The sequence below is a fragment of the Zootoca vivipara genome, chromosome 2, assembly GCF_963506605.1.
Source record: "Zootoca vivipara chromosome 2, rZooViv1.1, whole genome shotgun sequence".
Taxonomy (NCBI): Eukaryota; Metazoa; Chordata; class Lepidosauria; order Squamata; family Lacertidae; genus Zootoca; species Zootoca vivipara.
Genome location: NC_083277.1, coordinates 99,719,349 through 99,737,547, shown reverse-complemented (window position 1 = coordinate 99,737,547; position 18,199 = coordinate 99,719,349). Strand labels below are relative to the sequence as shown.

Here is an 18,199-nt window from a genome sequence, read left to right as displayed (position 1 = left end):
AAACCCCAAACAGCTGGAGAACCTTTGTTCCTGGAATTTGGATAGTGGCTGTGGCAGGTTTGCCGCGGAGATTTTTGACGTTGTGTTTTGCTAATAAAGACTTGAGTAGGTGACAATTAGAGTTGGCGTAAGTCACTCTCAGCCTGAACCTCCATTTGAAACGTGATCGAGCGAGCGGAGATGGTTATAAACTCCACTAAAGGCTGCAATTGCACCCTAGGGTCTTCCAAATGTACTCTTACCACGCTGCAATGTGGGGCAATAACATTGCAGTGTTGTCATGAACCACAGTCAGTGTGTAGCTTTATAACGCAGTACTGTATTTACTTTAAAATACACACTTTCTGGGAATGTGCCAATCATGAGATTGTGCGGTCATATACATCACAAACAGAGCCGCCATGCAGAAACAAAAGCAAATCCCCATTAAGTATGAGTTTATCTGGCAACTTTCATGATTACTTGCTATGTTTGGTACAAATATGCATCTATGGAATATATTTTACGTCACTCATTCTATTCCAAGCTTATCATCATTTTATTATTTTGTGGTTTTATTCTTTGTGGTTTGGCTGGAAATTAAAAAAACAACAACCAATTTATAGTCTGCTGCAGAATAAAGCTCCTGATATCAAACTGTACTAAGGTAAAGAAAATCCGGTTTTGCATAAGCATTTCTTCCCTTGCCATTTTAAGAAGCACTTTGCAGCCTTGCGATCTCTTATCTTGGCATGATGCGTCTCATGTGACTAATGGCCAGGCCAATGCGCAGCTGTTTCAACAAGAGCAGCTTTATTTAACCCCGCTTTCAGTTTCAATGGTTATCTACGGAAAGTCTGCTAGCAGCAGCTGGGAAAGAGCGATGCCGAGAACATTTGACACAGCTCACCACCGGTTTCTGGAGCTGCAGAATTAGACCTTCATTGATCGAGGTACGGGGAGGTGGAGTGGCGTGGAGTTTGCACAAGCCCTGATGTAGTGAGAACTGATTTAAACAGATCACTAAGCAGTTCTGTCTCTGATCTCGGCTATAAGGCAACCTGGGAATTAAGAAGTTAAAACTTGCTTTCCTTTTCGCCTCTGGCAAATGAATGAAAGCGTCCCGAACTTTCGTTTCCTGATTGCGGGGCGTGGGGTGTTTTGTTTTTGCTTTGCAAGTTGAGAGAACAGCTCCTTCTTGCTAGAAGCTTAAAATTCCCATCATTTAAGTCTAGGAATACTACTTTTATATGAAAGGAGACAATGCCGGTATTGAACAAAGGAAGCTTCCCTTCCACTACATCTTCCTACCAGGAAAGGCTGGATTTTTCGATGTTTTACAGTTAGATCATCAACTCACTCCAATCCATTAATTTAAATGGAACTACAACTCTCTGTTCATGAAAACAGCATCCCTGTTTCAGCCCTATTGTACCAATTGATTAAACCCTGACTTTGCTAAACTGTAGTTGGACTGCATGTGTTTCTCCGCATGCGCAGAAGCGCTCTACCATGCTGCGCGCATGCACAGAAGCGGTCCCTCTGGTTGCGGAAACCTCAGGATCTGACTGGAGCTCCAGAACGGATCCTGTCTACAACCACTGTACCACTGTAATAGGAAGAATTGTGTTCCTTGGAGTATTTTTTTATGGAAGAAATGTATCTTAAATCATGACTTTTTAAGAAATCACAACTAATCTTCTTAAAAAGTCACAACTAATTTTATTTCCATGTAAAATGGAAATTATTATTATTATTATTACAACTCACCATTTTCCCAGACCGGGATTCAAGGTGACTTACAGATAAAATAGAAAAACAAAGTCATTAAAAAGTAATTAAACCCTAATTGAATTAAAACAATATAAAAAGATCCATTAAAAATACAGAAATAAAACTGGTAGCAGATGGGACACACAAAATACATGCACCTGGTATAAGTTCCATTAGAATTGTTCCTACACTCACTCCTTTCCTCATGAAGCGATGTAGGAAAGTTTACCAATCCATGCTGTCTTATTTTCCTCTGCAGGCAGAAAAATGGCAGGTATCACTTCAGGAGTAGAAGCTTGCCCCTTCTGCAAAAAGCCATTTAAACGGCTCAAGTCTCACCTGCCTCACTGTAAGATGGCGGGAGATGCAGACTCAAGGAATGTTTTGCCTCCCAGCAAGAAAGCTGGGAAAAAGAAAGAGCAGATCAAAAGCACAGAAACTACCTCCAAAAAAGAAAATAAGAAAAACAAAGCAAAAGCAGCAACACATTCCTTGCAACCACAGGAAATACCTGGATCAGCAAGATGCAGCCATCAGCATTCGGTTGAGGATGCACAAAAGCAAATCAAGTCTGCTACTGAAAAAGCACACAAAACTGAAGGCACAAATCAAGGAGCCTCAGAAGATGTTGGAACACAATCAGCTGAAAAGGTGTTTTCAGCAACAAAGCTTGCAAAAAAGTCACCCACAGGACAGAAAAGCAGAAGGAAACCTACCCCTAATGAAGAGGAATCTGCATCCAATCTCACTTTAAAGCCACTGAATCAGAATGGAAAATCAACTTCAGAATCTCCTAGTGGACCTAGCCAGACAACTAATCATTCTACAAAACAGAGGCAAAGGAAAGAAGCATCTGCAAAGCCAGATTCTGTCACTGATAATGTTCAACCTATTCCTCAGAGATTTATTGATACTGTAGAACTAGTGATAGAAAACCATCGTGTGAGGATATTGAGGAACAAGTGTGAATCATCTGTTCAGAATATCCTTTTAAATAAAGCTGTCGTGGGCAACCAGAAGGCAGGATGCTGGCCTGCAAAATCGCCATCTGGAGATGCAGAGATTGCCTTGGCTGATGGGCAGCAAATTGTTACAGAACCTGTGGGTGGAAAGAGCACTTCTGGTCTTGAACTTTCAGGGAACATTTGGAGTGGAGAGACAAAAAAGAATGTGACTACAATTAAAGCACATACTTCCGATGACCGTTGTATGGACAACTGCAGACAAGTCTCCAACACTCCTCTTCAGCTGGCTGCAGGAATAAAAAGCACAATTGAAGAAAATCCTGTATGTTTCAAAGGGGAGGGGTATCAGAAAGAATCTCCAGTTTACATCAGTTTCAAATCAAAGTTCTACCCCTCATTTACAGAAGCCCTCAGAGAAAGACATAATGAAACTTCTAACTACCACTTAATTAGTCTGGGAAAAGATATTGCTTTGCGTTCTGTTGTGACTATAGGAGATAAAGGCACAGGGATCTATGTGAGCCAACCATCACGCCAAACGTTAGAAATGCCTACTGCCCATTGGCTCACACCTCCTGATAGAAGCATACGCCTAAGTCCTTTGGGACTGGAGTGGTTTCCAGAACTGTATCCTAATTATCGTGGGCTAGGTTTATTTTCAAAGAGGCCATCTCAGTGGGCTACAATAATCCCGGAAGCTAAAGTACTCCGTCTCCCTTGGGAAGGCCAGCAAGGTAAAAGGGGAAGTTTTTAAATATTGATTTCTAATAGAGAACAATTCATGCTGCTACCCAGCATGGTTAATGCTGTAGGAAGAGGAAGGTGCGCACACACTGTACACAGTCCTTGTTTCATAGAGTCTTTTGGTTCTCTGGGCATATTTTATTTGATTTTAAAATCCCAGGCCATCAAAATCCTGAAATGGTCGAGACCTATCAGAACACAGCTGCTTCTCCCTTTCTTTGAATTGCTTTCATAAGCCCTGGTAAGAAGAATGGGTCCATTAAAGCCCATTTCAGCCCCTTTCTGGGTAGGTTTAAATGGGAAATCCTTTAAAATCCATGCAGAAAAACAAGAAGTAATATGAGGCAGTCCAAGGGTTGTGTGCTGCCTTCATTCCTCTTAAAAAATAAATAAATCTTCGTATATATATTTTTCAAAACGGGGTACCCAGCCACCCACAGCCTGGAGCAGCTAATGCACAAGGCTCCTTGGGCACCACATACTTTGAGTGCACATACATTTTTGGAGGAGTTGAACTAGGCACACAACGCTTGGATGGCTTCGTAAAGGAATTAAGTAGACACTGGATTCTGAAGTGGACCACTGATTTGATCCAAGTCATGATCTGCTTTGGATTGAATTGGGTGAGTGAGTCTGTTTCCTCCCCCGCACCCAATCCTCAGTTCCAGCACTTCATGGATGTGTAGCCCATGTTCCTGGGAGCCCTTCTCATGGGTCCTTGCTGTTTTCTTTTCCTTTTTTCCTGTTTGAAGATTCTTTTAGTTCAAAGATGAGTTTGAGCGCTTTGGGCACACTAGCCTCTTTTTGAATTGCATTAATTTTCACTTCCTTTAACTGTCTGCAGGCTACTCTCAGGCAGTATACACTACAGAAGTACCGTAGATCAGTTTCGTACAGGTTTAACAGCTGCACCTTCCCTGAAGAATCCCTGGGAGCTGAGGGTTCTTCTGAGAATGTTAGATGTTCCTACACCCTTTCAGAGAGCTATGGCTTCTGGGATCCCCTGCAGAAAGGAAATGGCTATTAAGCCAATTTATATATATAATGTAGAAAGTTGTGTCTTGCAAGCTGTAGTTTTGCCCTCACACATGCCCTCCAGTTAATTTATAGCAGGGTGCATGAGAGTGCCAGCATATTCTCAGGTTGCTTTGGATATGTGGCCATGCTGACTTTTTTTATTCCAAAGGTTCTAAAAATCGTTTCAGATGTTTAGAAAAGGTGGTGGTAGTTTGGGATGGGCTGTGGGGAGCTGTGTGAACAATGTAACCTTGAACAATGTTACATTCAAGTTCAGGCTCTGTAGGCTATACTGGGAACCAGAACACCTTAGTTTTTACCATGAAGCTGGTTTGCATAAATCCATCCTTCTTCCAGGAAACAAGAGAGAAGCCATTCTTTTCCCCTGCTCAGAAGGTTTTGTTATGTTGTTTGCCCTGCAGCAGCAAAACTCGCCACGATAAGCACTCTGCCTGCTGTATGATTTGGCAGGAAGGGTACTTCATTGTGAGTAGATCACTTGCTGGGCAAGCCATACCCTTTCACTAGAAATGAAGCCTTTCCCAGCAACTGGACTGGCTCAATTTCCATAGGCAGTAGAATGGGCAGTAGAGCCCATTCTACTGCCAGTAGGTCTACTTGTGAAGAAGCACCCCTGCTTGCAGCTTGCTTGTGAGTCAGCCAATTGAGAAGGTTAAGGGGTGATATGATAGCCATGTTCAAATATATGAAAGGATGTCATATAGAGGAGGGAGAAAGGTTGTTTCCTGCTGCTCCAGAGTAGCGGACACGGAGCAACGGATTCAAACTACAAGAAAGAAGATTCCACCTAAACATTAGGAAGAACTTCCTGACAGTAAGAGCTGTTCGGCAGTGGAATTTGCTACCAAGGAGTGTGGTAGAGTCTCCTTCTTTGGAGGTCTTTAAGCAGAGGCTTGACAAGGCATATGTCAAGAATGCTTTGATGGTGTTTCCTGCTTGGCAGGGGGTTGGACTGGATGGCCCTTGTGGTCTCTTCCAACTCTATGATTCTATGATTCAATTGATTTGCTGTGGTACAAAGGGGCAAGGAGAGATTTCAGCCTGCTGTTTTGAAACCAGAGCTCTTTTCAGATTCCACGTCTAATATTTCTCACAATAGGGTCTGACACTTCTGTTTCAAGTGTATCTGAAGAAGTGTGCATGCACACGAAAGCTCATACTAAAATAAAAACTTGGTCTTTAAGGTGCTGCTGAAGGAATTTTTTAATTTTATTTCTCACAATGTCTGCTTGGGCCATCTTGAAGAACATCACAGGGAAGCAAGCTGCTCTGAATACACTGACCTACAAACCTCACTGGTCAGTGATTCAACCAGAATGGGCTTTACTGGCTAGTCCAAATACTTAATCCAGGGAGGGCGGGGATGGGACCCTGGTGGAAACTTGCAAAGGGAGGAGTTTATTATTGCTGGGGAGGCAGGGGGGAGGATCTAGCTGTTTTCTTTCCTAGTTCCACTGGCAGAAAGGCGTCTGATGGATGTAAAATTCAAAGATTTGCCTGCTTGGCTAGCCACCCGTGACTTGTCTCTGCAGGGGATGCTTGGAGCAACACAGAGATGCGAGAGCGAATCATGCACTGTGTCTTTCCGTCCTGCTCTGGAGTAGTCAGTTGGCTGGCAGGGGAGTTGAGGATGGCTGCACAGCCCTTGTTATTATGCATGAAAAACGAAAGGCTTGATCTGTACCCTTAAAACTACTGACAAGAACAATCAAACCACTCCTGTCTTTCTTCCTGAACAGCCTGGAATGGATACTACAACAGATACATCAACGTGAAAAAGAACAGAGTGGCTGGAATCTCCATCCTGCTTCTGGGCTGCGTCCTCAGCTATGCCTGGAGCTATCCACACATTAGTAAGGCCTTTTCTCTGCATTTGTCGTAGACAAGGACACTGTTGCTTGAGTTATTGATCTTTGGTATGTGGGGTTCCTGCTGTTCAGGAAAGCAACCATGCAAACTTGATAACTTTTCCCCACTTTGCTTAAGCAACTGAAAGTTCAAAAACAGATCCAAGAATGCCCTTTAATCAGAAAGTAGCTATACCCCTCATCAGTAACTATTTGTACAAGAAGACTACTTTCAGGAGTGGATGGAGGGTGGTGGGCCAGGGGTGCTCTCCATCCTGGAGTTGGCAACTGATGTTTAGTCTCTGCTCTTTGCACCCAATACAAGGGGCAAGTACTTACAAGACGTTGGTGGAACATAGCTGAGAAATAGGTTGCTGCTCTTTTACGAGAGGCTCCGTCACTGCACAATCGTATGGAAGCTTATTTGAAAATAAGTCCCATTGTTTTTGATTACAGTATACATATTGATGCAATGGCAGCAGAAGTATAAACCTCCACGCTTTTATAGTTTTAATTTTGGGGTTTTGTTCTCTCCCAACGATAGAACACAGTCGCTGACAGAAATGCCGCTGGCGAGGATGCGAGAGGATGTGGCGGAAGGAGTGGGCACGGAGAGTATGGACCTTGTTCCACAGGTTTGTTCTGGGAGGAAAAAGACAAGCTGAAAAATTCTGCAGAAGACGCTAGAAATACTTTTGTCTTTGTTACTTAGGAGCAACATCTACATAAGGACTTCCAGCAGTATGAACTCACAGTTGTTGACTACTATTAAACATGCAAATAACTATTTCTCTTCTACTTTTCTGAATATATGAAGTCTGTGCAGGTTGCATAAAAGAAGCTGGTTTTAGTCTTATGTGGGAATCCGAGTGGAATTAAAATGCAGCTGTTTTTCTTTAGGGATGATTGGACCTTTCATACCCCATTTTTGAGAAGAACTGTGGCTGAGGGTCTGTAGTGGATCTGGTCTAGCCAAGCCCAGTTTTAATATGCTTTTATCCTGGGTATTAAAATGCATTTTGCATTCACACACCACAGAGGCACAGCCTTTAGTACTGTGGCAGTTGAATGCATTCTTTATTTTATTTTAGGTTGTTATTAGACACACACTCATGACATTGCTAATGATGAGACATATTTCCTGTACCTGCACACTTGTGGAGCTGTCTTCAGAGTTTTAAAAAAATATATTTAGTTTAGTCAAGGGCAAAAACCTCCCCACTTTACAACACTCATGTAAACCTTTGAAAAGAAAAATAGTGCAAGGCTTCTTCTTCATAACAATAGCTTGTCCTTGCATTATTATTTCTTATTTATCCATTTTCCTTCGAGGGGGCATGAAGATCTAGTGGCTTATCTGTAATAATAATATAATAAGAAGAATTTATTATTTATACCCCGCCCATCTGGCTGGGTTTCCCCAGCCACTCTGGGTGGCTTCCAACAGAAGTATTAAAATACAATAATTTATTAAACATTAAAAGCTTCCCTAAACAGGGCTCCCTTCAGATGTCCTCTAAAAGTCTGGTAGTTGTTTTTCTCTTTGACAACTGGTGGGAGGGCGTTCCACAGGGCGGGCGCCACCACCGAGAAGGCCCTATGCCTGGTTCCCTGCAACTTGGCTTCTCGCAACGAGGGAACCGCCAGAAGGCCCTCGGTACTGGACCTCAGTGTCCGGGCAGAACGATGGGGGTGGAGACGCTCCTTCAGGTATACTGGACCGAGGCCGTTTAGGGCTTTAAACGTCAGCACCAACACTTTGAACTATGCTCGGAAACGTACTGGGAGCCAATGTAGATCTTTCATTGTAAGAGTAAATGGGCCCCTTCCATTACACTGGCGGCCATAATTATATTGCAGGATGAAGGCTAGCACCATCCTAGATTGTGGGTGGGTTTCACCTAACAAGCCTCATCCATTTCCACTTGTGCAACAACTTTCCATTGACATACTTAGATCTACTTCCAGCCTGCTATGCCATTTGTGTCTCTGGGTGACTGTTTAAATGGAAGAATATACGAAGAGCGCTGCTGAAGCACCCTGTTCTCACAGTGGTCAGCCAGGTGCCCAAGAGAAGTTTACAAGCAGAACCCGAGGACAGGATTGTTTGGGTAGGAGTGAGTGCTTTCAATGAATAGTGTGTACACAGTCTCGGGCTTAACTGCATTCTAGCACCAGTGAAGATGGAATGGTTTCAGCCATGGGCGTACCCAGGATCAAAACTAAGGGGGGGGCAAGGGGAGGGGCCAAGGCACGGAAGGGGAGGGGCCACAAAGTGGGCGGGAACGGCAAACTCGCGCTCCGCCGGACTGTGCCCCTCCCTAGAAGCAGGGCTGGTGGGCGGAGGCGGAGCACAGCCCAGCGGAGCGCGAGTTCAGCGTTCCCGCCCGCCGCGCCGCACTCTCTGGTTCCCCGCCGCGCTTGGCCTTGCCAGAGGGCGCGACGGGGAGCTGGAGGGAGGGCGCAGCGCGGCGGGCGGGAACGGCGAACTCGCGCTCCGCCGGGCTGTGCCCCTCCCTAGAAGCAGGGCTGGTGGGCGGAGGCGGAGCCCAGCCCAGCGGAGCGCGAGTTCGGCGTTCCCGCCCACCGCGCCGCGCTCCCTGGTTCCCCGCCGCGCTTGGCCTTGCCTGAGGGCGCGCCGGGGAGCTGGAGGGAGGGTGCGGCGCGGTGGGAATGGCGAACTTGCGCTCCGCCGGGCTGTGCTCCGCCTCTGCCCACCAGCCCTGCTTCTAGAGTAGGGCAGCTGCCCTAACTTGCCCCATGGTGGGTACGCCCTTGGTTTCAGCTAGTCCACGTTGACCAAGTGTCCCAAAGCAGCCTATAGTGCTACAGTAATAATGGATTTTAGAGTGTGCTAAAGCTGAGCAGGAGTAACATCAATAATGTACTGTTCCATTTCTAGAGGAAGAAATCCATACCAATAACTAGCTAAGATGCCCTTTTGAGTAGACAAAAGCGAGACGCCGATTTAAATCATTGTACTGAAGTCACAATGGATTTATTTCCCACTTTATAAATCTGTAGTTGTGGAAACCCCACACCTGCAATTAATTGCTGGGTCTTTATTGCAAACATTTCACTTCCAGCACTTGATGAACAGCAGGAAGTATATTATTGCCACATTCTACACGTTCCTGTGAAACTTAATATGACTGCTTGCAATATAAATCCTGAGGATTTTCCTAGCTTTTTGGCTTGGGGCTGCATTTCTTTTATAAGAACACAACTGGTCATCTTTTTTTTTTTTTGCTGCTAGATGTGCAGCACACCTTTGCCAACTGTTGCTTTTAAATGATTTGTAGCTCTCTCGGCTAGAAAAGTGAGAGGAATAGGTGCTTGGTAAATCCTAACTGCCATTGTCGAGGTGCCATCTTAATCTTTGAAATAGTGTCTGTACCATGTGGGGATATAACACAAGCCAGGGAAGATTTCAGTTCAGAACCTGAAGGTTTTGTGGGAAAGAACGTGCCTCTTGCAGTACGTTACAGTAGCCTGTAGATGGTGATCGAGTGCCAGAATAGAAGGCAAGCGTGGGCACCGTTGTGACATGTAAGGGTTGATGAGATGCTTTGCTTGACAGGTATGTGCCACCTGGACTTGTCTATCACAGCAAGGAGGGAATTTATGGGAAGAACATCCTTAGCTGCTAGGAAGGTTTCTCCACCTTTCCCAGTAATGTGCTCATGTGGATGTTTGCTGTTGATTTCATAGAACCATAGAACCATAGAGTTGGAAGAGACCACAAGGGCCATCCAGTCCAACCCCCTGCCAAGCAAGAAACACCATCAAAGCATTCTTGACATATGCCTGTCAAGCCTCTGCTTAAAGACCTCCAAAGAAGGAGACTCCACCACACTCCTTGGTAGCAAATTCCACTGCCGAACAGCTCTTACTGTCAGGAAGTTCTTCCTAATGTTTAGGTGGAATCTTCTTTTTTGTAGCTTGAATCCATTGCTCCGTGTCCGCTTCTCTGGAGCAGCAGAAAACAACCTTTCTCCCTCCTCTATATGACATCCTTTTATATATTTGAACATGCCTATCATATCACCCCTTAACCTTCTCTTCTCCAGGCTAAACATACCCAGCTCCCTAAGCCGTTCCTCATAAGGCATCGTTTCCAGGCCTTTGACCATTTTGGTTGCCCTCTTCTGGACACGTTCCAGCTTGTCGTTATCCTCCTTGAACTGTGGTACCCAGAACTGGACACAGTACTCCAGGTGAGGTCTGACCAGAGCAGAATACAGTGGTACTATTACTTCCCTAGATCTAGATGCTATACTCCTATTGATGCAGCCCAGAATTGCATTGGCTTTTTTTAGCTGCTGCTACTAAATAAATTATTATTATTTATTGTGCCCGAGGTTCTCAAATGTTTTTGCAAAGCTTGTCTTCCAGAAATGGGGCCCCCAGATAAACCCCACAATCTCATGTTAGGAGACCCCCTCACAGAGTGACTGTCCCCAGCATCCTTAACAAACTGCAGTCCCCAAGGTTCTTGGGGCGGGGGAGTCACAGCTATTAAAGTGATATAAGAGGACATGGCATGTAAGGTGCAGTTGTGAACTCTGCCTTCCACCATCCTGAGCTACAGGGTTGCTGCTCTGCTCAGTATGCATCCCACAAATGTACTTGGGCCCTCCCAAGTCCTGCATACACACCCCTCTATCCTATCTGTTGGTCTCCCAGTGCAGTGATTCCACACATCTTTTAGGGGCCACAGATGTACAGGAAGCCCTGTGACAGAAGATGAGGGAAGTGCGTTTAGGACTTCTGTGGCATGCCAGGTAGCTCTGCTGCAAACATTCCGAGAAGGGCTGACTGCTTTTACGTCCTTATTCCACTGCAGCTTGCTCAAGCTTTCAAGATACACACACAGTCACAGGTTGCTGCTGCGGACATGCAAATGGGTGGCTCTGAACATGGTTCTTACATCGTGGAAACCAGGCCTGGTGTGTTTCATTTCCTTCAGTCCACAGTGGAGCTCTAGGAGGCATGCACAAGAGTCTCTCATCTGCTCTTCTCACTGTTGCCTAGTTACCACAGACTTGAAGACAAGACCCTTTATGGGACCTTGCATGGTTTGGTGGAAAATTCCCATTATCCATATTTTGATGTCTGCATCTTGACTTCTCCATTAACTGGTACTCTCTGGACTCCAGATCCTTTTATGAAATCACTGTTCCAGGTGTAAATTCTTGGATCACAACTGCAGCACTATGACAAACATCTGGCATCTGGGGAGGTTTTGATTTTTTAAAAATGGATATCTGAGAGGTATGTATTGCTGATACTGAAGATTTTTTGAAAAACCAAGTGGCCTCCATGTGTACTTTAAAAATATAGAATGAAAACTGCATTACAGTATTACAGTTCCCTGCCGGAGGATTTATGAGGGCTGTAGTTGCAAGCAACTCTTGGCTACTATGCCTGGGATATTTTGGTTCAACTGACAATGTTAAACTAACGTTACTTGGAAGCCCCACTGTAAGTGGAAATTGCATCCCTAAATCACCTTACATTTTTCATACTGCAGGAAAAGCTCAGTGATGCTAAAAAGCAAACCAATTCATCAGCAAAAACCAACTTTGATTAAAGGTAGCTTCTTCTGTGTCTGCAACAAAACAAGTTATACAAAGTAAATTAAATTCCCAGTTGGATCTCCCTCTGCTGCCTCCGGGACGCACTCTGTGTAATAGATTATTCATACCGGTAACTAGTCCAGAATTTGATAAGAGGCAAATGGCAGCCTATTAAAACTGATCCTTTTTCTTTTAATTTTTTAAAAGAAGCTTCCAGATAAGTGACCAGTTTTGCTGCCTTGCATAGTATTGAGTTCTCCATCACAGGATGCAGAAAGGAAAGAACTGATTTGGCGGAGAGATTTTATAACCCTGCAGAATGAGGTCATTTCCTTTGACAGAATTGGCCTCTCCAAAACCATCAACCCAGGGAACGGTCTCTGCGGCTCATGACACAGACAACAAATGACACTGCTTTTGCATTTTCACTTGGACTCGATAGGCATCAAAAAATATAGGTCACTGGCTAATTGGGTGCTAAAAAGGTAGAGGCTATGCTATGTCAGGAACACAAGATCAAACATTATTGATAAGCTGTTTTCAGGGCAATTCTCTGGCATGGAAATAACAGCTCGAGCGTCAACCTTCCTACTGCAACCTGTTCCCTTGAAAAGTGTGGAAATATTAATACGTATTGCATCTATCTCTTGTGTCGAAAGGGGAGCTTGGCTAGAGCTTCAGGCAGCAAGTTCGCATCTGCTTCCAGCTCTGGAAGCCCCAATCCTTGCTCAGGAACATGAGCGTTGTCGGATTCAACACTGGTACAGTAGGGCTGAGAACAAAAAGAGAAAAGCTATTCAATTGTGTCCGCCATCTATATTTATTGGCAGCAAAGAGCAACATCTCAATGGGATAGATATGAAGGTGTGCCAAAATCTCCTTTGAAACCAGTGCGACATAGCAATGCTTAACTTTGGCAGGACTGAGACTGAAATGGTTAGGGGGGTTAAGACAAGAAATGTGTCGTAATTGTGGGGGTTGCGCAAAAGGCAACAAGGGTTCCCAAGAGGACAGTGTTACTGTAAAGTTGATGTGGCGTTCCTAGTTTTCCAAAAAAGCATGTCGCTTAATTACCAAGCATCCATCGCTGGTGGTTGCCTGTAGCCTTTTTGGATATAGCTGTCCCCTCCCTCCCTTCCTATTTAGATGAGAGCACAACAGTGCTCTCATAAACTGCCTGCTCAGCAACCCATTGCAAGCTTTATGCTCTGTCGGCCTGCAGCAAGTTAATGCTGCCAGATGAGTCTTAAAGACGACAGGTGTCTCGGAAGATAGTGTTTTCAATGATGGCGGCGGCGATTCCCTTCTCTGACATTCTGCTCTCGCTACTGTTGCCCATGCTCCACCTTTCCAGGTACGTCTACGTGATCGCTCAAAGAAAACATGGCTACTTGGGGGAGTTCTAAGCCCAGGGTCCCAAGTTTCTTGTTCAGTGATGCTGCTGTCACAAGAACCGAAGAGCGAACTTGCGGGATCAGGCTAGTCCAGCATTCTGTTTTCACAGGTGCCTATGGGAAACTCATAAGCAGGATGCAAGCCTTCCACCCCCTGCAGCTGGTATTCAATGACATTCTGCCTCTGATGCTGGACAATACAAGGGGCGTTGCTCGTCTTATTCATTGACCCTTCTGCTGCAAAGCAAATGCTGAAGACAATGGATGATGTTTGTCCTCCCCCTCCTCCTACCCCCTGCTCCCATTTCTTTGTAGGGCTCTGCATTGTGCACCCTCCCTGGAAAGGCCAAAACACTGTGGATGTAGCAGAGAATAGAGAAGTGGGGGAGCTGCGAGTCCTGAGCTCCACTTTTCATCTATTGCAAACCATGGCTCATTGAGGGCTCTAGCCCAGCCTCACGCCTCTTAAAGATGCACAAATGTGGTCAGAGGCTCCACTTCCAAGTGAACTCTCAGTCCCCAAAGTAGGCCATTAGTTGTACATGCTCCACCCAGCACAGCACCCAAGGGATTATGGGCATAGCCTTCTGACTTGACGATGTCTCTAAGGTAGCAAGTGAGCCTCTGGGAAAAAGTGACATGGTCAAAATTTCAAGTCTGCAGCCTCAGTCTCTGCATATGTAAAAAAATATTCTAACCCAAACACACAGCTGAGCAACAAAAAATCCCACTTTGAACTATGACACTACTTTGCTCCCAAAGCCAACCTCCCCACCCCAAAACAAACAAGGTTTCAACTTCAGCACCTCCTTTGGTCATTTTGGCTCTGAAAAAAACCCAACAACCACTGCCGGCCTTCCACAGTTGTCTGGTTGGGTGACCAAAAATGGAAAAGGGCTCATTTTCCAAACTAAGACAGACAAAATTGCAGCAGTGGAAAGAGGTTTAATTTAGGTCCTTGGCGAAGTTTTCAAGTAGTGTACCTTCATTGCAGGAACGTTGGGTTTTTTTGGGGGGGGTATAATTTGGTAACTCCTAGAGCAGGCATCCCCAAACTGTGGCCCTCCAGATGTTTTGGCCCACAGCTCCCATGATCCCTAGCTAACAGAACCAGCGGTCAGGGATGATGGGAATTGTAGTCCAAAACATCTGGACGGCCAAAGTTTGGGGATGCCTGTCCTAGAGCTTGCATTTTGAAAGGACTCTGTGATGTCTTTGAATGCACCGGTATACTTCGCCACTACTCCTGGGTGAGAGCTCCATAATTAAGGACCGGATCACTAAGTGTCAATGGAAGAGGAGGATGTTTTTTCTTTCAGTCTGCAATAGTACTCCCAAGTTGGCAACAGATGGTGGGTATGCAGAGAACCTTTTCCACAGTTGTTATCCACCTCTAACCGTTGTTTGTGCCAACTTTAAAAATAATGTGCATGAAGAAGATGGAATGGAAGGATATCGCTCCTCCATTCTTTGAAAGAATGTGTGAAAACATCTGCTGGCAAGGTACTGCCTGCTCACATCCCTTGTAACTTAGAAATAAGCTCGACTTCTCTCCTAACCACAAAAGTAATGCCATTGAGGGAGTATACTGACTTCCTGCAAACTGGTTGTACAGAGTCAAAGCTGAAGAGAGCACAATCTCTATTAATTTATCCTAAACAGGGGACACAAGCTGTTGTCCCCTAGAGTTAGATGGGCCTGTGGCATAGCATCAAATCCAAAGTGTACGTGTGTGTTTCACATCTCCAAACTATACTTCCAACCCTGCATTGCCTCTTCACTGGAAAGCCTGTCATGTAGAGCAGAGGACTTTCCCCTTCATCTGACCATACTCCCTCAAACCACTGCATTGGCTGTTTAGTAAACAGAAGGCTGAACCTGCCACAATTCAGCTGAGCACAAGGGCCTCCCCCAGCCAGCTGCCGCTGTTGTTGTTTCTTTCACAGAACAATGGATCAGTGTCCCAGGCTAGCATTTCCATTGTATTGAGTGCTGGGTTTCAGATAGATCCTGCATTGTCTGCTCTTGCATTTGCCTGCAAAACAGGGACTTGACTGGAATGCTGGAAAAGTGGATGTAGGGCACCAATATCCTTTGGCATTGCTCTGTGCTAATCGTTCTACACCACCACCGCTGCCCCCCTTTCCTCTTACAGTAACACTATGGCTGCTAGCTGCTTGCATTCGAAATATCCCCTTGCTTGGGTTTTCTCCAGAGCCTGTTCTCACAAACACTTGAGGCTGCAGTGAGCTGAGGACAAGGGGAACCCGAGGCAAGCCAACTCCCTGCGAGATCCATCTGCTGAAAACAAACTTGCACTATTGTTGGTTTGACAGTAGGCTGTTAAGTGCTGAGAAGGGGACACAATCCAATAAATATTCCCAGGGCGACAGAAAGTTATGAAACCAGCAGTGCGTAGGTTCCGCACACTGTGTGTTGTGTTGTGCTGTGCTGTGCAGTGCAGTGCCTGGGGCATTGCTGAAAAGGCTCTTTATGGAAAGAGGCAAGCAGGCTGTGTGGGAACTGGGGGCTTGTGGGTGAGACAGATAAGGTCACGCCTTGAGCAAAAGCAGCTGCGCGTGGCTGGGACGCCGCGCTCTTCAGACGGATGGATGCAGCTCACAAGTGAGACGGCCAAATGTGGTGCTAGAAAGGAGCTAGAGTCTCTCGCCCCAAGGAGATGCAAGCTTATAACTGGAGAGGTGCAGTGCTTTTGAGAAAAACTCTTAAAAGGAAGAGGAAGTACAGTTCCTAGGCATCATAAAAGGGTTTCCAGGCAACAAGTATTTCTACATCTCCAAAAAGAATGCTGCCGTCCCAAGTTTCATTTTACTGTGACATCATTAGATTACGCCAGCTCTGCATAACTCATGACCCAAAACCTATATAGCCCCCCCCCCTCCCCGGGGCTCAATACTGTAAATCTGTTTTTGACTGTGAACACGGTGGTGGAGGTGGGGACTCCTCCTGGAAAGCCTTGCTACAGGGTTAAGTCACTTGTGTTTGCTTTGGTAGGCCATCGGTGCAAACCTGGAGTCTACTCTTTGTGTGTGGCTAACAACACGTATGTAGGTCAAGGTGTTGCTAAAGTTCCAGCCAAGATAGCAACCTTATGCTGTGCGATGCTGCTGATCTTTCCTGCCCTCCTCCTGTGACGAGTGGAACCTGAGCCCATACACTAAGGCAGGAGACAAGCCCCAATCTTGCATGGACTGTAAGCCCTAATCAGTCACTCACAACAGTGCATGGGGGTCATAAACTATATAGTGTGGGGGGGGATGTGTGGCAGTCCAGTGCCCAGTATCAGTGGCCACTCTTAACCTTCCTCCTTTTGAGCAGGAGGATTTGAAGGGGGGTTTCCATGTGCATTCAGCTGTACAGACTTTGAATTGGCCTTCAGACCTTCACAACACTTTATAGTTGAGAATGGAGAAGCTAAGTCCATGTGTCCCCACAACCCCACTTTGTTTTTTGTTTTAAGGAGGTTATGCACAGCCTGAGAAGACTCCCTGAGAAGAGAAGACTCCCTGGAAAAGACCCTGATACTGGGAAAGATTGAGGGCACAAGGAGAAGGGTACGACAAGAGGACGAGATGGTTGGACAGCGTTCTCGAAGCTACCAACACGAGTCTGACCAAACTGCGGGAGGCAGTGGAAGACAGGAGTGCCTGGCGTGCTCTGGTCCATGGGGTCACGAAGAGTCGGACACGACTAAACGACAACAACATGCACGGCTTCTACCCCGCAGGTTGTTAAAACAGAACCCCTTTTCCAAACTGCCTCTTTTTTCTATAGAAGTATGTTTAACTGTTTTGTTAGGCTTTGTAACAGTTTTAACTTTTTTTAAAAAAAATAACCAGTGATTTCCCTTTGTTTATTTATTGTGCTTTCAAGATGTTGAGAGCAGGCTTGTGTGGGCTATGCCCTAAAAGGCAGCCTATAAATAATTTAGTAAACAAACAAACGAAACACTTTTGACTGGGAGTATAACACAAAAATCATTTACCGCCCCCCTACCTTGGCCATAGTAGAAATCATTGTTCAGGTTAAAGGGGTGGAAATCTCCGATTTGATTGGAACAGGGGGGAAAGTGAAGGAGGGAAGAGATAACGCTGCACACAAAAACACTCAAAAGAAAAAACCAAGTCCACCAGAGAGACTTTTTTTTTGGGGGGGGAGGTGTAATTCAAGGAAAGAGAAAGGTTACAAGTGTGGTTTCTGTGTTGGTCTAATGGACAGAGTGTCAAAAAAATGCACCACACTTAAATGAGGCCAAAGATTAGGGTGGTATCTCTGCCATTCGGTAGTTTGTAACTCTTCCTGATTTGAGTTCAACCATAACCAGTTCTTTCATTTTTTGCATTCAGCCTTCCCGCAAGTAAAACAAAACATTCCCAATAGATTTAAGGTCTGTGGGTTTTGTTTGTTTTTCACTATAGTTTAATTTCTTTGAATTTTAAAACAAAAACATACTTCCATGTTAAAAAGTCCTCCATCCAATGCACCAACGAAACACCTGTACACAAGCAAACAAATTCACAATCCGAAGAAGGGAGGAAAAACCTACTCCCAAAAGGGATGGGCAAATCTAATATACAGTATGAACAAAAAGTTTAAAAATAAAAATTAAGGCAGGAGTTAACTGTTTAATGCCCTGCAAAATGAAGGCAAAAAGAAAAAGAAAAATTGAAACTCTAGGAGGCAGGAATGTCAGCAGCAGCTCCCAAATAACCTGGGAGGGAGGGCCCTGAAAGCCATTTCAATGGGGAGGAACTGAGCAGGGCAGAGTCTCCATTGTTCCTGGAATGGGGAGTGCCAAGATCATTGTTCTTCAGTCAGCCCTGGTGATATTCTAGAGTCTCAACTAAGAAAGGATGAAG

At 45.1% G+C, this 18,199-nt stretch overlaps 1 protein-coding gene across 1 annotated transcript; it reads left to right on the top strand.

Annotated features, from left to right (window-relative positions):
- The first annotated feature begins 530 nt into the window (after positions 1–530).
- C2H17orf80 (chromosome 2 C17orf80 homolog) lies at positions 531–7,078 on the top strand. Its single transcript, XM_035104088.2, has 4 exons — positions 531–932; positions 2,012–3,451; positions 6,239–6,352; positions 6,891–7,078. Exons 2-4 carry the CDS (start codon positions 2,020–2,022, stop codon positions 6,902–6,904), a joined length of 1,560 nt encoding a protein of 519 aa, XP_034959979.1. The 5' UTR covers positions 531–932; positions 2,012–2,019; the 3' UTR covers positions 6,905–7,078.
- Positions 7,079–18,199: the final 11,121 nt, after the last annotated feature.